Genomic DNA, 21,867 nt, shown 5'->3' with positions numbered 1-21,867 from the left:
GAAACACACACAGCCAGGTGATCAGATATACGGAAGAACTACATATCAGGTGGGTCTAAGAAGAAGCAAGAAGTCAGTAAGCAGATGGATGTCTTTAATGGACAGTTTATATAATAAATATTACTATCTATTTTGTCTTCCAAGTAAGTTGGATCAATGTAAAGTTTTGTTCAAAACTGCTGCTTTTGCCTGGCTAGACTTCCTGAACATACTGACACAATAAATATGTCTTATCAGTATGAATTATTACTACAAGATATATGTCTTATCAGTATGAATTATTACTACAATAAAACCAAATTATCCTTAATGTTAAACATGATGAATTTATCATCAGACAATGAACTGAATGGATTTATAACAGAATGATTTATTTCATGTCAGTTTGCCTCCAGGCTGCTCTAAGAGCAATCACTTTCCATGATACCGTCATATGATGAAGTTAATGGGATGCTTTGGACCCCAAACATATGATCAGAATATCGCTCTCTATTTTAAGCTGGTCCGCTCACTCCATGTGCTCACATGTATAGGAATATTTGTTTGTGTGTGGGTGTGTGTGTGTTTGTGCGCATGCATGTGCGTGTGCGTGTAACTGTACGTGTGTGTGAGTGGTATCCTGTATCTGTGCGGCATTGCAACAGAGAACTGTCTTACTGGAGTAGTGGCTCCATGTAACAGGAGGAGATGACTGGGCTGTGTGGCGCTGAGTGTGGCTCTATTAACAGCTTGACAGCTGTGGGTGAGGAGCGAGTCCATGAAACTAGACTGGCACCTGCCCATGAGATAGATGGAGGTCTGAAACTTTTGTGAGTGAAATTATGTTTTTCTAAAGTTGTCTCTATTGCATGTTTTGTAGCTGTAAACCCTTATTACACAGTCTGTTCTGTAACACCTTGCTGTGTTTGTAAAAGTCACAGAGGCCTAATGGTGGGGCCACTTCCCTCTGCTGCTCAACATGCATCAAAGGTAATGAAAGATACATAACAGAGGCGTTATGGTGTCTGTGTAAACAGCAAAGCCATCAGGACTGAACAGTGCTGTGTGTGTACGTTAAACTGACACTGTTTGTTTACATGTTGCCCCTTCCATTGTAACGCTGTGTAAAATGACACAGTGGAACACAGAGTAATGTGAGGGCATTCTTCAAAAGATGGGGTTATGGCGCTGTTGCAGAATTGCTGTGTAAATCAGGCTTGTGTAAAACAGGCTTTTGTGTGTTTGCTTGCCACTGATGAGCCTTCTCAGGAATCACTGGGTTTCGTTGGAGCGCTACAGTGAAAAAGACAGGACCTAATGACAAATCTCTTTAAATCCAGTATTTGATTTGTTAGATTGCTAGCAACCATATCACAAACTTCTATGAAGTAAACTTAAACTAAAAAATCAGACACAAATGACCCTGACCAAGATATTCTCCTTATTTGATAGTCAATACAAACTATTTAATTAAAACAAAGTGCAGGTTAACTGTCTGTCCCTGCTTACGGACTGGACCCTGTTCAACATTAGCTCAAAACCAGTACTTTGGTTATGGGTATTGCAGATACCAGTGTTTAATAAAGAAGGTGTATGCTTGCTTTGTGGTAGGGACTGGGATTTTAATCCTCAGTGTGAGAAAACTTCATTGCACATAGCACCACTCTATTATCATTTTCCTTCCTTACCTTGTGAGTTGTAAAACGATTTCTCACACACGATGAGTTTGTCTTTCAACATTCTTCTTAATTATCCAGGTTTTGGAAGAAGACCAGCCTGCATCCTTATGCATACAATAACTTGTGATCTGACATTTTGGTGGGGTGGCTTTGATGTTGTTGAAGCATTTTTCAAGGAAAAACGTCAATTTAAAAGTAGAGTCTAAATTGTTTTAATGCAAGGGTCCCCAAACGTCTCAGCGCACATCCCGCAAAAGAAGGGTGCCAGAGATTGGGGAGCCCTACTTTCTCTTGAGGTGATTAAGGCTTATAACGCAGCGCACCACCACAAACAGACACACACACACACACACACACACACACACAAATATTTTATATAGTAATTTTGGAAAAAAGGCTAGGAGCAGAATACAAGTAATGTACTTTAGCAGTGAGTGGACATTCAAAACGTAACATGTTTTATTTTCACTTAATGATATGCTTTTATTTGAAATTGGATAACATCTTATATATTACAATTTTGGGTAAAATACACAATTTAATATCATTTAAATGTTTTATTTGTTTCTTTGGAAGGCATCTCGTGACCACCATGTTAGTGACTAACGACCCCTGGGGGGATCCCGACCCTCACTTTGAGAACCACTGGTCAATGGACAAAATATGGACTAATGAGCTAAATGTAATAACTTCTTGACCAAGTGATGACTTTAAGATCACAAGCAGCTTGATCATTATCTGTTTCAAGAGAAAAACTAAGACTGCAACACAATCTGATCCCTGTTCCTTCAGCCCTTTCTGAATCCTTCATGGTCAAACTTTACTTAAACTGGTCATCTGGTCATTTCCCTCCAACTTCAATCTCTCTCTCTCTCTCTCTCTCTCTCTATCTATCGCTCCACTGTCCTCCGTGTTCAGGCTTCAACATGATCGTCCTTTCCCTCCTTTGGTGAGGGATTGGTCAGTCCCCCCTTCTCTCTGCTGCCCTCCCCTTATTCTCTCTATCTCCCTCTCTCTCTCTCTCTCCCTACTTAAATACTTTTAGCATAAAGAGAGAGAAGAAGGGGAGGGAGAAGGGGGATGGGAGATTCATGGGGGAGGGGAGCTGAGTGCTCACTGTGTTGTCACTGGCCAGAGAGAGCGAGGGAGGTAAAGGGAGGGAGGGAGAGAGAGAGAGAGAGAGAGAGAGAGTGAAGCTGTGTCCCATATGTGGGAAAAAAAGCATAGCAGTGCACACCAGGTCTGGTCTGCTCCAGGGATTATCGTAGCACTTTCAGCTCTGATGGAGGACTTGCAGGCATGAATAGGTAAGGCTGCCTATCTTTCTGCATCTCTGTGTTGATCTGCTGTCAGCAGAGCCCTCTGTTCTCGCTTCTGTTTGACTTGGCTTGGCTGGAAAGCTGAAGTTGGAGGAGGTCTGGAGCGTGTTGTAGAAGCTCTTCTCTTTGGCCACTGACCATGAGACATTTCTCTGTGCAACAAACCCCTCCAAACTCAGCCCTCTCTCTGAACTGTGCGCTGTTTGTTTTGATGGAAGCTGTGGTTTGCTGCTGTGTAGTTAGTTATTCTGGGCTGAGAGTTAAAAAGTTGACTGACTGTCAGAGCAGAGGGGCTTGTAGTGGGATGCAGTGTAGTATGTGAAGCCTGTTGGTGTCCAGGTACAGCCATGCAGTCATTGAATACTTTCTCTTCAATATGAATTATCCTTTATTTAATCTCAATATATTTCTGACCTTTATACATTTTGGAAAAATGAAGTCTCTGTGACAAGTGTAATAATGTCTAAAAGCAATAAAAGCCTTAATGGTACATTAGTAATGTTGGTAGGATGGTTTCTTTTAGATTGGAAGGTTTTCCTTGTGTGTTTTTGTTTTGTTAATGAACACAGCAACTTAACAATTTATTATTTATTACTTATATCTCTTATACTTGGAAACACGTACATGTAATGTGTCAAAATAAATTGTACAGATTTTAATGACTTATTTTTTTTATTTTTTTTTATTTTTTCATTTGCAATTTAGCTCCAGTGTGAATACAAATATTGCTTTGGTGTCAACATAATGACAAAGAAACACAAAAGGCTGTTGTGGTAGTAAAAAAAATATCCGATTCTTTTAATCCCACGGTTGACCTCCAGGAGGTGCCTCATATTAGAATAAAACAATCAAAACTGGAGGATTAAACTATCTTTAATCTGTTCATGATTGAATAGGAAAATCTACAACCTGAATCACATAAAAGATAGGGTGCATTCTTTATTTTGCCTGACATTTGAAAGTAGTCAAATATAAGCATTTTTTTTTTTCTTAGAGTAGAGATTGTACACCTCTAGCTGAGGTGCATTAATTAAGATAACCTGAAAGTTTGTCATTGCTTGGTACATTTGTTTTCCTCTGCATTTTTCTTATGCAGCTATATAACAGTTTGCTGTTCTAAGAATGAAGCTTTTATTGCCCCAGTGCACGAAGCAATGGTATGCATGACTCTTTTTGTGAGGCAGATTTAGAAAGCTCTCTTCAGAGGCTGAACGCTGCCTCACAATCAGCTTAATGCCGGCCTATAATGAATACCCTTGTGTGCGTCTCTTTCGCTGGCCGTGTGTGTGCGTTTTTGTTACGCTGATAGGCTTCTCAGGTTGGTCAGTAATTCTATCGTACTCTGGGTGAATTCTGGTCTGTGTGTTTGTGTGTGTGTGTGTGTGTGTGTGTGTGTGTGTGTGTGTGTTTAGGTTTGTGTTGCTGTGCAGGCTTGTGTGAAAGCGTTGGTTGACATGTGAGTGTAAGTCCAGACATTGTGCAGCAGCCTGTAACTGCCTCACATCTCTCTCTCTGTCTCTCTCTCTCTCTCAGGGCTGTTCTGTTGTCAGTGCGAGCTCATGCTTGTGATGGACTACAGCCGGATGGACACTAACCTTACCTGGCATTCACAAAACAGCGTTCCTCCTTACTGAGACCAGCTCCACAGAATGCTGAGTCCTATTGTCCCCTACAGTGAGTACACTACACACTCCTCTCTCTCCACATTTCTGCTAGTCACACCGCACAGCCCCTTTCAACTTAGTTGGACTTTGCCTTAATCAATGAGCCCCCAAGCTAAAAATAAGCAGGAGTGGACACTGTGTTCAGTAGTTTACAAGCAGGATGGAAAATGCACAGGTAACTGTGAAATGTGCAAGCTCCGGTGCAGAAACCTGACTTTCTCCTTGACATGCACTGTGGAAATGTAAACCAGGCACACTGAATGTTTCATCACTAGTTGGAAGACACAGTTGGGATAAGAAAAAGGGACAGAGGGGGTCTGGAGGGCTGATGGTTTAAGCAGCAGAAACCCCTCGGCTCTACTGGTGTCATTTTACCAATACACAGCTCTGCACACGCTGCCTCTTTCTCTTCCTCCTTTCCCCCCTTTTCTCTCTTTCGTTTCTTTCTTCAATGCTGACCTAATAACTGATGTGTCCAGTTTTGGGACCCCCCCCCCCCCCACCACCACCACCACCACCCCACACACACACACACACACACACACACACACACACACACACACACACACACACACACACACATACCCTCCCACCAGGTTTCATTTGAGTCTAGTGCTCTTGCTCTCCAAAACAGCATTGTTTGCAGGACAGCATGGGGCTGCTCCGTGGCCTCGGCCTTAGGAGCCCCTTTTTTCCCAGCTCTTTAACCCCCCTCAAAGGACCATTATAGGCATGACAGTTACATGAAAAGAGGTAGAAATCAAACAAAATGGTTGATTTAAAAAGTATTACATAATAATAGATGGTTAAAATCTTTGAATTTGAAGGATTGAGTAAGGCTGTGTAGAACAAGTGTGTGGGTGTGAGAATTCAAACTGGATAAAAGAGCCAGGTTTAAAAAAAAAAAATGGTTCACTGTAGATGTGACAATTTGTTGCTTTTATGCAGTTGTAACCCTGTAAGTTAAAATTTGTAATTTTTTTTTTTTGCCAAATATGAAGATGACTTGTGTGCTGCTGTGAATTCTTTTTCTTATATGTGGCTTCTGATTGCCAGTTCAAGAGAAGATATTTTGGGTTTTTCACATGAAAAGATGTTCACAAGTATTCACACAATTAGGCTTAGTTGCACAAACAACACGGATAGAACATTCATTTCCAAAAGCATGCATGCATGCTTGTGATACATCCCATCAAAGCCTGTTAAAGAGATATTCTTCCATTAGCTCCCTGAACCCTGTTAGTCCATCGTCTCCAGACATACTCTCCCTGGTGCTAAAGTGGCCAGCACATCCAAGAATGTAACAAACTGCCGGTGGAATAGCTAGCATGCCTTCATTGCCAGCACACTGCTGCTCCTTCATGGGAATCCTCTAGTAAACTATGCACTAGCCTTTGTGTGTGATTTGCTTTTATGATCAGGATGTACAATACTTGTTTTCATCCGCTCTGCTCAGTCACTTCATGGTTCCTCATGTACAGAGCAGCTCTGTTCTGCAGCGCTCCTGCAGCCTTCAGATCGTTTTCAGAACAGCCTGCTAGTGTGCGTGTATATAGACAGAGGAAATGATCAAGCGCACATAGCAGTGTTAGGTAATCACGTTGTTTATTCTCAGACCAGTGACACACAAACACCACTGTGCTTGCTGGTGACACTGCAGCTCACTGTCTTTTGGTTAAAGACTGTAGTCATGATTCTGTTGAGAAAAGATCCCACAGTGAGGGATTTTGCATGTGTGCAGGACATGCGAAGACTCTCACCTCCATGTTGGAATCCAATTTGCTGGGAGTTTGGCGTATTTTCTGCCTCCCAATGTTACTTCTTACTCCTGCTGTAGGCATTTCTTTCCCTGTGCATAGACAAGTACCAGTTTCTGAATGCACGCATGGCAGGAACCTTACATGATACTTAGGTCTTTATCAGGACAGCTTTTACAAACATCTGTGTGTTTCTCATTATGCCTTGGCGTGTCCGGTCTTGGTCCTCGTCTCTGGCCAGTACACAGGACCTCAAGCTGAGGCCAACAGCCACAACTGGACCTGAGCAGAAACCTGAGAGAGATTCCAGGGGCCATGGATACTCCTGGAGGGATTTGGTGCAAAGAATCTGTAATCTGCACTTCAAACACACTCTTAAATCAGTCCCAGGCCGCCAACCCAGGAGTGCCCTAACTCTTGTTGCTGGGGGCCCCCGCTGGTGTAGTGATACTTTTTCTTTTAAAACAGCACACACATACACAGACACACACACACACACACACACACACACACACACACACACACACACACACACACACACACACACACACACACACACACACACACACACACACACTTTTTTACTTTTTATTGCTCTCCTCTGACTGACCCCTCTCCCTCTCCTTTCTCTGTTTTTATGTTTTGTGCAAGCGTCTTTGTGAATGACTCGGCTAAGTCATGGAGTAGTGTGTATAGGAAAAGAAGGAGTAGATCTTATCCTGGCCCCTGAAGAAGCAGGTTGAAGGGCCAGTCGGCATCTATCCCTATTGTAGGCCGAGTGCTATGAGAGGTGCAGTGGAGGGGCCTGTGAGGCCCTTTAGTAAACACACAGTCTACTAAAGTGTTCATGGATAAGGACTGGGATCATTAGGGAAGGGTGTGAATGGGCTCTAATTAGCCTTCAGTGTGTGTGTGTGATTGTGTGGTTGTGTGGTTGTGTAGTTGTGTGGTTGTGTGGTTGTGTATGCCTTCTGTTTGCATGCATCTGCAGCCAAAAGAAAAAAAGGTTAGGGACCCAGGGCCCTGTGCGTCCACCGGCACCCTGCACTGTCTCTCTCCGATGGTTCATCAGCTCATTAAGGAGAACTCCGTTAAGGGCCCAATTAAGGAGCGAGGTGGTGAAGCTCACTTGGATAGCAGCACTTACTGGATTCCTGAGACAGCAGAATTCAAAGCACAACAATAAGATACAACATCTTTCACTGCGGAAATGCTTATTAGTAAATGACTATGCTAGAGAAATATATACTTTAATCGTAATGCCATGCACTATTTGTAGTGCGGTGATCATAAAATCTGCTGCCATGCAGGCAATTGTGGCTGTCGAGAAAATCTAGTTTTCTTTTTACTCATGTGTGTTAAAGCAGAATGCAACCAATCCCAGAGCTGTCCGTGTGCTGAGAGTTTAAGCTGCGAGCACAGAGGGGGAATTTGGACAGAAAGGAGGGAATGCAACATGCTCACTGGGAATATGGGGAAATGAGGGAGGTGGGGATGCTGAGAAACAGGCAAAAGCAGGAGATTGTAGGGAAAAGATAGATCTGGAGAGGGGGAGATAGGACAGAGATTGGGCGCGTGGGACAGATGGAAGGGGTGATTGGTCATCACAGAGCCTTAGGACAGCTGTTCTTTGATATATTAGTGGACACAATGACCTAAAGCCAGCCTGCAGCCTCAGAAAATAGGGACCCTGTTTTTCTTGAAGGGGAGGGGCTCCTAGCCATTTGTGGACGTGCGTTAGCAGGCACGGGGGATGGGGGAGTTGTTTCTAAAATTACGAGCATGAAGTGACGCATCCAGCAATTATTCCCGAGGCTTTCTGGTTTTGATGAGTTCTGTAAAAATGGCTGTAAAATAAGCAGGCTCAAAGAAGGAAATCTACTTTATGCTGCACCATATTTAGAAAGTCTAAACACATTTGTCAATTAGTCAATGTTTAAAAATGACCATTAAGTAGTTTTGTTATTGCCTCTGCCGTCCACTCTGCAAATTTTTTAATTTTTTTTTAAAGATTATGATTTATTTTTGGCTGCTGATCACATAGAAGCTTGTTTTTTTCCTTTTACCAAATTAGTTTGAACAAAAGTTGTGATATATTCTATACTCTATACTGCATAGAAGGACGTTGTGATTTATTCTGCTGCTTTTTGTATGTCTTCAAAATACTGTTTGTGTGTATGTTGCATTGTCCTTTCATTTAATAAAGATACATTAGCTGAACAGGCAGAGAAAAAACTGTTCTTAAAGCTGACCTGAAACATACCCAATGGGCTATGAAACAAAAATGAGTAGAAGACAAACCGTCTCTCTGATACATGATCGCTCTAACCACAGTCAGAGGAAGGTACATGGACAGGGAGAGACACACAGAGGACATCCCTCAATGCCACTATAGGAGAAGGGCTCCTTCCTCCTGGGACTGGACTGTTGAGATGTGTTTGAAAAGAGCTGCGTCTGCTTGAGCAGGTGTGAGAACTCCCCAGCAGGAGTCGAGCACTTTTCATGTCTTTTTAGGGCCCGTGAAAAAAGGAGCAGATGAGCCAGAGGGAGCAAGAGGCAGCGCAGGAGTGTGGGATTGTGTTTCCTTTGATTGATAGCTGCTCCATGACTAACACATAGATTTATAATATTTTTTTCCCTGCATGTCTGATTAATTATGGTCCCTGCCATCATCGCTTCCTAAGGAGGTTTAGGAAGGGTCTCAAGAAATGAGCTCAAAATGACTTTAACAGCTTTTTGACAATACTACTCTTTATAGTAGAGGCTTTTCATCATCTGTGGAGTAAAACTGTTTAAGGTATCAGAACAATTTTTAACATGACAATAGTACAACATACATAACACAACATAAGTGGAAATCCATCATAACTTTTCATTATGTTGGTACCAACTGTGAAAGAGGTGATAAAATGTGAATTTTATTCCAAACTGAGAGATTGTCCAAAGACAATTTTCCACTGTCTCCACCTGTCACACTGTGAAATGTGGCTGGCCTCTCAGATTGGTGTTTTTATGACAGACCAGGTAGTATGCAGCGACAGGACGGCCACAGCCTAGCGCAAATGTCCTGCTTGATATTAGTGTCATAAATCACAGTGAACTTGAGAACAGAGGACTCAAGAGGCTTTCAAGAGTGAACGACAAATCAAGATAACAAACTTATAAATAACAGACCCTGTGTGCAGACGCTGCTCCCTCTGCACCCGAAGCTCACATTATTCAAATACTTTATTGGTTGTGCTTGTCTAAACTGCACCAAAGTGATGTGAAAATTCCTGGAGTAAAACATCATTTTTATGACAAGCATGCAAGAGTTTTATCCAATGACTCAACTATCATGTCCATGTCTTGTGCAAATGGCAATAAACATCAGTCTGTGCTTTTCTGAAAACATAACAAAGTGATGAAGTCATCGGAGCATCAAGCCTGTGATTTATCAGCACTAACATGGTGTCTCTCTTCTTTAGCTGTCGTTCCCCTTTAAGTACGCCTGTGTGCCGTTATTGCAGCAGCTCTCATTTTAAGCTTTTCTCTGAAATGATGTCAATATTGAAGCTCTTACTGCCACAACAGACGCAGCAGCATTCTCTAAACAATTTGACACTGACCTCTATGCAACGTTTTGTCCAGAAGTATTGCAGAAATATTTGTGAAGTGAATTCACACACTAGATGAAAGTGAATTCACACACTAGATGCTTTTACGAGCAACCTTTTTTTGCTAGACTGACAAAATGACCCTTAGACAGCCAGTATTAAGTTGGAAGAAGGTTGGTTGGGCTGCTCATTTTCTTAACAGAAATATCCATTGCATTATTTTCAGGATAACTTTTTAATTCCCTTTATTGTGTCTCGTGTATGTTGTGATTGCAAAGTTGACTTATTGCTGCACCCTGCAAAATAATTACTAAGTGGTTTTAATTTAGGATTCATACCTCTGTGATCAGGCGCATTGGTTGCCCAGATGTATTATCTGTGGGGACATATATGATGTAGTGAAGGTGTTGGTTGTTTACTCTGATCAGTGGGCGGGGGAAGCGCTCTGCCCTGAATAGAGCCCTGATTGGATTGATCCACAGCTCCCTTGTTTACAAGCAGCCTCTTCACGATCGGCATGGTTTAATAGCGTGCTGTCCCAGAAGGGTTGTAGCATCCGTGTCCGTTTTGTCCCTCTGGGCAAGGAACAAAAGTGCCGGGAAGGGAGAAGGGAAACACAACCTCAGGGGCGCTGTGAAACGGCCCTCCACCTCCGGGCTTCCTGCCAAGATAACGTTTCACATCAACCACCAATACCTCTTTTATAGGAAACCACAACACAGTCTAGAGAACAACCAGCCTTTATAGGCCAAAAAGCTACTTAGGTTTCACCTAGTCAACATGGATTCAGTGATATAAAGCGGTCTAGCGCATTGGAGGGCAGAAATTACAAAATGAACTTAACACACTCCCCTTGAGGCTAAAGTGGTCTAATTTGGATTTAAGGGCCTTCTGAGAGTAAAGCTGGTTTCTGCTGAAGAGAGCTGTGCCACTGTCTTCATCACGCACTCCTACAATAGGATGCAGCTCACACAGGTCCCTCAATAAATCCCAGGGTGACACAAAAGCTGTCAGTGGACTGCTGCTGAATAGATTAATAAGATTTCCATAATAAGACAGGCCCCTGACAAAAGGATCCTGCAGGCTTTGTCTCAGGGCCAACTGGATTGTCCAAGCCGCGCACGTCTGCTGGACGGACGGCTGCCACAATGGCTGCACAGACAGTAAGGCGGTCAGCAGAAGAACATCTGTCTCTCCTGGGGATGAGAACACGAACACACACAAACACACACACACACACACACACACACACACACACACACACACACACACACACACACACAAGCACACACACACATAGTGGGATGTTTCATGTGCATACAGACAAGGTGCTTACCAACCTCCGTTCAGCAAAGAAAAGCCTCTGGTCAACAGAAAAGCATTCTAATCACATATTAAAATAAACATCCCAAATAATCACAATTCACATCAAATTGAAACAGAGCACCCTCCCCCGTCTGACTGCATCACACAGCAGATTTACTCATAGTGATGACAGCAACAAAAGCTTCCAGCTTATTTAAATAAGGACACAATTCCCATTTTCCACACACTGATTTCCTTGTCCATACATATAAAATGTGTTGTTTTTTTCCCCATAATCCTCCTCAAAAATGAGCTAAATGACAGGGTCATTACACACATAGGAGCAGGAAAATATATGATTGAAGTAAAAGTTTGAAAAACAGTTCATGCAACACCCCTAAAAGCTTCAAAGATCATATTAGCAGGGTGTTATTTTTTATCTATATACGTTTTTCAGGATAATTAAAATCAAGCTAAAATCGAAAAAGACATACATTGTAGTTAATCTAACGAATAAACTGCTTCCCACAATATGTCCACATTGTCCTGATTCCTGCTTCTAATCTTAGCTTTCTTTCTGCCTCTCCAGTGAATTAATCTACATGATGGCTCTGATTTAAGCAGAAGTGTAGATTAAAGCTTGCTCAGTTTATTGCAAAGGGCTGCTGCTCTAAAAACCACAATCCAGAAGAAGGCAAGATATAATTACATGGAAACGGCTAAACCGCAATACCACCCTGCTGTTTTCATCAGGGGTGGCTGGCGGCCCATCACTCATCTTACTCACTATGTAACTACAGAAGGAATATAATGCACTTTTTAAAAGGACTTTAGAAAGTAATTACTCTCAGATTTAACAGTGAATTGGTTCTTCAGGTATGGGCAGCTGGTCATTATGTTGGTCAAGGGGGTTGTTTGAGAGAAGTCCATTCTGTATTGGTGCTACTCTAATGATAGATTGGACAGCAGTTAGCCTGCCTCACTGAGTCCTCTAATGTCCGCTCCAGTCCGCATAGATAGGACGAAGTGCCTGCTGTCCACTCTTTTCCCTCCCTCCCTCTTCCATCCCTCCCTCCCCGTTGCAGGTTTTATGAGCTCCCCTGGGCTCTCATCCATCTCTGTCACACACAGGCCCCATTATTGGGGCTGCTCACTGGTTGGGCTGCAGATGGGAAGGGCCTGCAGGACATATACGGTTTCTGCAACCTGGACAAAGACCTCTGAGTCAGACCACAAAAATATGTGGTCATCTGGGTGTAGAGAAGACAATGTTTTCAGCATGTTCAGCATGCATGAAACAATTGAACAGAGTGTGAGAACGTTCCTTTGCATCTTACTGCAGGGATTGTGTGGTTGTGTGGATCGGCTGAAGCTTAGGGAAGTACTTGAACTGGTTTTGGCCATTGGGAACTTAAGGCAGTGGATTTGAATATGAAGGACGTGATAATCCAATGGCCATCTGGTCTGCTGGTCTCATCTGACTGAATAAATAACGGGTGTAATCTGAAAACACACATGGTGAGGTTTGCAAAGGGGGTAAAAAAAAGAGGCCAAAGTTTAGGAGTGATCTAGAAAGCGGGAGAGCAGCAGCAGAGTCACTGGCTCTAGTATATTGAGATTTGATTTAAATGGCAATAAGAAGCCTGGCTCCACACACACAGACAGCCATGAATAATGAATCATCAGGCGCCCGGCGAAGGCAGGGCAGAGCGGCCAGTAATGACGGCTTTTGCCATTTTCCTTTTTACCCCAATTTCTGGCTCTAGCAGTCCTCACCTCAGGGTAAATTGTGACAGTTCAATAATACCAAGCTATGTGTGGAATGTAAAGCTTATGCTTCAGCAAGAGTTAGTGCTACTCTCCATGACATAGACTTTTCTATAACTAACAGATTGTGATATGTATTTGGCGAAACAACCTCATTATAGTCCCTTACATGTGAAAATTCACAGTTTAACACACAGCCACGCTATAAAATGGGCTTAGAGGTTAACAGAATCGCTAGATACGTTGAACATTTGCAGGTGCAAATGACCTCTGTCTGCGCTAATGGTAAAAGAGTTGTCAGATTGCCAAATGTGCACGCTCCACACATTCAGATGCAATGCCAGCTGAATACCTTACTGAAATATTATGACTATATTGTGGCTTGCATAAGGGGACATTAAGAAAACAATTCACAGGACATTATCTCTCTTTCCTGTTAGCCTGGTGTTGTGCTCAGTGTACATCAATCAGAGCTTGGCTGTTGCTGAAGTCAGCCAGAGGAACAGACATTCCACTTTCCCAATGTTCCATGGGAGACTGTGCTGATGAATAGCACACTATGCTGCAATCCCCCCCCCCCCACACACACACAAACACACACACACCCTTTCTTTTTTTCACTCTCTCCACACCACAGTCCACAAACACACACACTCAGACTCACACAAATCCTCCCTCCCTTCTTTTCCCTGTCGGACATTGGGCCTTTGGAGCGCTGGTGTACTGTGGGTGGTTGGAGATTGGTGGGTGGTAGGTGGGGTGCAGGGTGGGGAGAGCAGCATTCAGAGCAACATGCTCATGGAGATAACAATAGCTCCTCTGGGAGACCTGCAGATGTTGGCAGTATGGGGAATAGTAGTGGGATCTTATCACAACCTAAGTAAAAGCTGAGAAAAACACAGCCAGCCTACTGATGAGCTTTCAGTCACTGTCTTAAAGCCATTCGCTCTTTTTGTCCTACAATTCCTCTTTACTTTCCTCTACCTTTCTGGGAAATGTAAGTCCCTTCTGCTAACAAGAAAAAATAGATTTCTCACTGGCCGTTTGGAGAGGATGTCATCAGAACATCTTTCACTTAGCAAGATAAGTTAAACTGAAGTTCTTTATTTGACTAGAGATAACTGGATGAGGTTTAAATATTATGCCCACAATGCCGTACTGCTCAGTTTTCCACAGATATTCAGAGACATATTTTTCGTACCCATATCCTTTTCCTGTGATAAATGTAGTAAGAGGAAATTTATAGTCTGGTTTCTTTGTGTTTTTTTGCAGGCCTGTTAAAGATGCACTGGAATCCAGAGCATGCCCAGTCGCTCAGCCAGTGGCCTGAGCAGCACCTGGATGTCTCCTCCACCACCTCCTCTCCGGCCCACAAGTCTGACATCTACTCTGGCCGAGGCCGTGGCTCCTTCAACTATGCCTGGGCCAACGATGACATCTCTGCTCTGACAGCATCAAACCTGTTAAAGCGCTATGCTGAGAAGTACTCTGGTGTACTTGACTCTCCCTATGAACGGCCGCCTACTGTAGGTGTTTACCCAGAGCCAGGGGCCTTTGGGGGCCTAAATGGCCCGAAGACCGAACTGGAGCCCTGGCCACTGACGCACAACACTGACGCCTCCTATTCCCTAGTGCCCCCTGGAGGCCATGATAGTCTCTCAGGCTCCAAGGCTGTAGCCACTTCTGCAGGCCCGCCGGGGGTCAGCAGTGTGTCGGTGGTAAACAGTAACCTCTCAGACTCAGGCTACAGCGGCAGCAGCTCCTGTAGTGGCTCTAGTGAGTACCCCTCCAGCTACAATGGAACCTATCTTTCTTCAGGGTACTGTCCCCAACCCAGTGCAGCACTTCCCCCTGCCTCCCTTCACACTCTCCAATCCACACCATCTCTGGTTGCCAGCTATAGCCCTTCAACACCTGTCTATAACTACCCCCCTAGCACATACCCTCCCCAGACCAGCCTTGCCCCAAGCTACAGCCACCACTCTGCCACTTACCTGCCTCCAGGTCTATCAGCCCCTACTCCTATCCCCTCGAGGCCCACAGTGGTAGGAGGCAGCTACAGTTACCAGAGCACCAACCTCGGGACATCTGAGTCGGGGGGGACATTAAAAAGAAAAGCGTTCGAGATGAGCGTAGACGAGGATGAGAACGGGGACGGCTCTCGTTACAGGAAATACAGCTATAACTTGAAAGCCGGGGGAAACTCACCCTACAGTGTGAATGACAAAACAGAGTGCCGGGGAAACGGCTTTAGCAGCTCAGGCAGCACAGACCCTCAAACATTTAAGCCCAGTAAGCCCTCCTCTCAACCTCTGGTGTCTCCCCAGTACGGTGCAGGGCAGTACAGCCCTCAGGCAGGCATGACGGGTGAGAATGTGGTGTCGGAGCAGGACTACATCCAGCAGCAACAGCAACACCCCTCCCAGGCCCACAAGCGCCCTCCTTTATGTGCTCCTACTGTTGAGTCTATGAAGAGCCCAGATCCCCGAATGTTGGATCTTGTCAATGGGGAGTTACTAGACTGTAGCCCAGCACTGGGCTGGGGCGAGCTGACCGGGCTCACCCATGTCAAGACTGCCCTTGAGGAGGACCTCCTGTGGCCTGTGTTGAGGCCCAGTCCAGTGGTGCGGCCGCCACGAACCGTCCTGCTTTTTGGTCCGAAGGGTGGGGGTAAGACAACCTTGACTCGTTCTTTGGCTTCACAGCTTGGGGCTTCGTTTTACCGACTGAGAGGAACCACACTGGCCTCTAAAGGGAAGGCAGAGGCAGAGCACATTCTGGGGTCTCTTTTGCAAGCTGCAGGGGCACGGCAGCCCTCGGTGGTGCTGCTCAGCCAGGTGGAGGCAATGGAGGAAGAAGGGCTGAGGCAGACCCTGCTGACCACTTTGGAGAAGGCCCAGGTGGGAACAACGGGTCTGGTGATTCTTGTTTGTGCCACTGGCAGGCCAGATCTTCTGCAAGATGCAGTTCATCGGAGCTTTGCCAAGCGGTATCATGTCGGCCTGCCTGATGTGGGTATGCGCAGGCAGGTGCTGCTGCAAACGCTGTCACCGCAGGGCTGCAGTCTGAGCGAGAGGGAGCTGAGCGCTGTCCTTCAGCGCACAGAGGGCTTCTCAGTGTGTGAGCTGCTTCAGCTCACCCAGCAGGCACTCTCCTCTGCAGCCTCACCCACTGGGGCCATGCACGGCCTCCCTACCTCCTCTAAACCCCCAGCCTTCACAGACTTTGAGAATGCCTTCTGCAAGGTGCGCCCACACACCACCGCAAAAGAACTGGACACTTGTACAGAATGGAGCAAGATGTATAACCACTGAGAAAGTAGCCAGTCGCTGTACTCGGACATTACAACCCTGTCTTTGGTTTGACATAGCAAGCCTTGGGAATGTTTTGTTGTTGTTTTGTAATTACAGATTATGCAGCCAAAAGAGCCAGTGAATCTAAACAAAATGAAAGGACTGACAGAATTGTTTCACTGGCAGAAGCATGCTATGGTGTGCTGTCTTTGTTTTCACGTGAATATCCGCAATATTAAGTTTTTCCCAAAGAAGAGACAGATGAAAAGGCCTTGTTGAGTGGGGTAGTTTATTAGTCTATTGGCTAATGGGAAAATCAGCTTAAATTCTATTTGGATTCTTTCGGAGATCCTGATTAGCCTTGGTCCAGGACAAAATCAATTATTTGTTGCTAGGTGACGTGGTCCAAGATTATGGATAATCAGGGTTTGGAAATCCCCCCTTTGACTGCTTCTCTCAGGATCCTATTTATTGCCAATCTACTTCCATGTTCTACTAATGTTGATTTTGTCATTGGATTGTCACTAATTCAGTACAAAGGGCTGGGGATCGACACCAGTTTTTTGTTTTTGTTTTTACCAAAAACACATCAAACCAAATGCATAATCAGCTGTTATTGTACTTAGGGTCAAAACAGAAACAAAAAAACAGAAACAATTCTTCTTGAAAGCTTCTCACCAAATGTAATACAGTTTGTCCTTACAATTACAAAAAGAAAGAAGGAAGTTAAATTGCTTTTGTCAAGTCTTGACTGCGACTGGGGTACAGCACTCTCTAGTTGATATCAACATGTTTGGTTGTATAAATACTTCCCTTTTATTGTCATTAGAATCACCAATGAAATTATACTCACAATTAGATTGGTACAATTTTCAGTTAACTAATTATAATTTGGGGTTTTTTGTCTGCAACTTTCCCAGACGTTTTTGTCCATTTCACATTCCTGATTGTCTCCAGTTTTCCTGAGAATCCTTTTCACCGAACAAAAGGTACCTTTTGCACCCCCAGCTTCTCCGACAGCCCGCCTGTTTGTGTCACGTACTCCTTTTGTTTTCTTAGTATGTAGTCTTGTTTGAAATCCTCAGGAAGAATTTTTTTTACCTCAGAAATATGAAATTAAAGAATGTATGTAATCATAGGGTCTTAGTAGAGAGTGGTGCGATGAGAGAGAAAGGCGCGAGGAGAAACCTGACAAGTCTCGTAACACCCACTACAGCTGGGCTTTTACCTCGGGAGAGAAACTTGAATATGCTACAAAGAGTAACATTGAATGTAATTCAGGTATTTCAAAGGATATTTGATGCCATAAATCCATGTATTATTATATATGAATATATAGATACATTTTCTTTTTTCTGTTTTTTTTCTGTTTATTTTTATTGTAGTTTATGGTGGAGTGATGATTGTCTTCAAGAAGTGTTATATAGAATACTGAAAATATTCCTTTTTTTGTTGGACAAACTGCTTGCAAACATGTGTGATTTGGGTTATACATATCCTCTATATGAATGTCTTTAAAATCATCCTAAATCAAAATATCTGTTTTATGTACACATACATTTAAAGTCATGGCAACATTTAAGCACAGTTTATCTACCAAAAGGACAAACCAAATGACAGATTCCAAAAAAGAGTAAAGAATACGTGGTTTGATGTAGCTTTCAATAAATCCCAAAGTCTGATGGGCAATGCAGTGTATGTGTGCATATTGTGGATGAAGCCACCATGTAGACAATCCAGACATATCTCCTCCTTCCACCCGTCCTACGGTTCTATTTTAACAAGCTGGAAAAACTTGCTCACTGGGCTGCAAGTACAGAGGTCGTATGTATGAGACTGTTGCCATGGTCCTGAGGAGGAATACACAGAATGATGTAATATTTCCTACCACCCCCCCCCCTCCCTCTGTCTCTCCCTCCCTCTCTCTCATCATTATTTTTCTCTTTTTCTCTGTCCACAGTGCAATCTCATTAGATTGGATTGCCCCCTGGCCACAAGCCCCAGTGGCCATGTGGCGTTGTATCCTCTCCCCCCAACCACCCCTTCACCTTCCCGTTCCCTTGTACCGATTCCTCTGCGGAGTGGAAGTGGTCTGATTGATGTCCAGCAACCCTATATCACAGTGCAGCCGTCCCTCTCCAGCTGGTGGCTTCAGTCATGCTGTACAGCCAGATCAATCAGGCTGACCCCCACTGTGCATACTGATCAGTGTCGCAGAAACTGAAAACACATTTACAAATTACAGAACAACCCCTGCCTCAAGCTTTGCACTCTAGGTAAAGCTGTCCATTATTATTAGAATAGTCAAAATTAAATTATAAAATACATTTAGAGCTTTGAATAGCTTCATCATTTTGATTTGTAGGTGTTCCCTTTACTCCAACAGTTTGTCCAACTAAACAAGCTTTTATATTTTAACATGTTTTGATCTGTTATTGCGGTAAATTTGTTCTTGGTTATTGTAGTTTTTCTGTAACCATTTCTACCTCATTTTTGCGACATATTGTACATGAAAGTATTTATTTCATGTCTTTTTTGATGTCTGTTTTAAAAATGATAATAATGTTCTTGAACTGTAATGGTCTACCTCAGAAAAGACTGTATTTTAAGAGAAAAGTATCACACAATATTAAACAGAATTTGTCAATATTGCACTGCATTGCGTTGTGTTTCTTTGTTTTTGCAGTGTGTTTCGGCAGTGAAGGGAGTCCAATTGACCAGAGTGCAGAAATGACATGATGATGGTGCTTACCTTATGTCTGTGAATCTGAAACCTGGCTTGACCCCAGTGTTAAGGTCAACATAGTTACTTAAAGTGATTGCTAAATCGTTTAGCTTAGAAAACCCACAAGTGACTACATCACAAAGATTTGTTCTGGCATCAGCTTGGATTGACTTCACACAGTAGACTGTGCAGTCAGCAGGTAAAGCCAATATAAAAAGAAGAAACGGGTCCATAGTCAGTTCACTTGACAGTTTGCTTTAGATTTGAAACAAGCTTCTTCTTTTTTTTGCAGTTGAGGCTGTGTGAGTGTGTGGAGGAAAGATAAGGATGAAGGGAGGCTGTGTGTGTGTGTGTGTGTGTGTGTGTGTGTGTGTTGTTACAGTGTGTGTAATAAAGATAAAAGAGACAATAATATATGTTTTTTGTAGCTTCGTGCACATAAGTTTGCCTGCACATGTGCGTGGGTCTTTGTGTGTATGTGTGTGTGTGTTGTTACAGTGTCCAGAACAGCAACAGAGGCAGTGCTAGCACACCCCTGAGGCTCCGGGCCCAGCACCAGAGCACAGAGGTCCTTCATCCCTGTCACTGTCTGTAAACAACAGCTCGTCCCAGCGGCCGAACCCAGTGCTATTCCTGGCTTTTCCTGACATCATTCAAAGATTCAAAACTAACTGAGAGAAAAAAGTTCATCTGAAAGTTTCTGTGAGAAGAAAATGTTAAGTTTAGTTAAAGCCTGAAACAGGATCCACTGCTCCTCAGTTATGGATAGTGTTGTCAAAGCGGAGTTTAGAAACATCTGCGACTGAATCCCACTAGAACAGTGTTGCTGGTGTTGATGACAGAGTAATTAATTGTCTAATAATGATGCATAGCTCTGTTACAAACACAACCTTGTGTAGCGGCTGCCCTTCATCCTCTGATGAAGGATAATCGTTTCTGCAGCAGTTTAAAAAGATATTTCCTATCTTTCCCTGTCTCAAACTCAATAACAGAGTCCAATGTACAAGATAACCTTGGAAAGGTAGAATAGACCATGTGGAAACGTGTTATTAGTATATAAGACATGCTGTGACAAGTTAAAAATGTAGCATCAATGAGAACAGTTTTAAGTTTTCATGTTGTGCTTGCAACTATCATGAATATCAATAACTGGATTTTACCTCCATGTGTAACTGAGAGGTTGTATCATAAGACTGACTATAATTCATCTGAAAAACAAAAAGGCTATAAGAAAATTCCACCTTTCTATATTGTGGTACTTCAATATTCTTACTTGCTGTTTCTCACTTTTTTCTGTCCATAAGAGAATGTAAACCAGTTTGTCCTTTTTGTCCTGAGCGATTCCTGTCCTCCAGGGAGGTCAATCATTCTCCTCTTGATGCTGATTGGAGGTAATTAGGCGAGCAGAGTTTGTAATTGGATAATATAAGATGGTAATGAGCTGCTGTCCTGAATATTCATAGTTAGGCAGTGAATAGTAGGATGCAGCTTTATAAAAACAGGCCTACTGAAAAGTGATATCAGGTTCCAGATATCAATCGAATCAGATAAATGTAAGTGTCAAATATCAGTATAATTATTTTTTGATAGAGTTGGGCTTTAAAATAGAATAATATACAATGAAACCAAACCTTTGACTTTGTACTCATCGAGGCATTTATTATTTTTTGCACATTCAAATATCTAATTCAGAGTATTTATGTACATCTTCCTGCATTCAGAGGTCACATGACAAAAACTTAAAAGTTGTTTATGGTAACAATCTTCATAAAAAAAAGAGGTCATTCTCTGAATCTCATTTCAGGAGGACATGTCCACCTTTCTACCTCTAACATGCTGCTGGCCACACATTGTCCGGGCCTTGATACTGACAAGGTTGACATCAGAGGAGAGCTCTGACACCGGGTGAGTTAGGACCGCCAGCTGCTAGCAATCAAGTCTATTTTAAAGTCAGGGACACATGGACCCCTAGGGCCAAAGCAGAAACTAGCCCAACCCCTAACCCCCCCCCCCCTTCAACCAAGCCCACAACCTCAGAGCCCCCTGGTACCGCAGAAAACCAGCACAGCTGTATTGTTTCCAGATGTTGCAAAGCCGTAGTAAGAGCCCTTTACCTAAAAAGACCCCGAAAAATAATGACAGGCCTTCACAGAGAGTGGTAGCACAGGCTAAAGCTAAAGTATGTGATTCAACACTGAACCTGCAAGAAATTAGGAAAGCAACAAACAACACAACAAAATAACCGTACATTTCTTGAAATGAAGGTTTGACAAAATATTCTTCAGCCATTGAAAAAAGAGCCACTGCTTTAAGGGAGCAGGATCAATGTTGTTCAACTTAAAGATATTGGCTCTTTCCTTGAATATTAAAGAGTCTGATCTTTACCGTATGGTAAATGGGACTGAGGCCATCAGCCCTACAATATGCGTCAGATTCAAAAAAAGTAACAAGATCTAAGGTGAGAAAACGATTCACTATATTTTGATGAAGTCCACACCTTCAAGCTGAAATGAAGTTGAAGGTAGAAAGAAATGACCCAATGGAAATTCTTGAGGTTCTTTTCAGAGTAAGCTGCATTGTTTCAGTGAATGAGAGGTCAATCAAATCTCTCAGGAAATGAGTTGTGACAGGAGGAATGCCCTGGTCTTGGCCTGCCCTCTTTCAGGTGCCTAAAACGTGATCATTGAATAAATAAACAGTAAACAGATATAGCCTGTAGGAGGATAAACAGGCGACTTTTTCAAAAATCACCAAAATCAAAGTACCAATGGAAGCAGATTCTG

At 43.2% G+C, this 21,867-nt stretch overlaps 1 protein-coding gene across 1 annotated transcript; it reads left to right on the top strand.

Annotated features, from left to right (window-relative positions):
* Positions 1-2,826: 2,826 nt before the first annotated feature.
* On the top strand, positions 2,827-19,018 carry fignl2 (fidgetin like 2). The gene is made up of 3 exons (XM_020648304.3): positions 2,827-2,965; positions 4,511-4,651; positions 14,339-19,018. Exons 2-3 carry the CDS (start codon positions 4,627-4,629, stop codon positions 16,378-16,380), a joined length of 2,067 nt encoding a protein of 688 aa, XP_020503960.1. The 5' UTR covers positions 2,827-2,965; positions 4,511-4,626; the 3' UTR covers positions 16,381-19,018.
* Positions 19,019-21,867: the final 2,849 nt, after the last annotated feature.

The sequence above is a fragment of the Labrus bergylta genome, chromosome 12 (assembly GCF_963930695.1).
Source record: "Labrus bergylta chromosome 12, fLabBer1.1, whole genome shotgun sequence".
NCBI lineage: Eukaryota > Metazoa > Chordata > Actinopteri > Labriformes > Labridae > Labrus > Labrus bergylta.
This window is presented reverse-complemented; position numbering and strand designations above follow the sequence as displayed.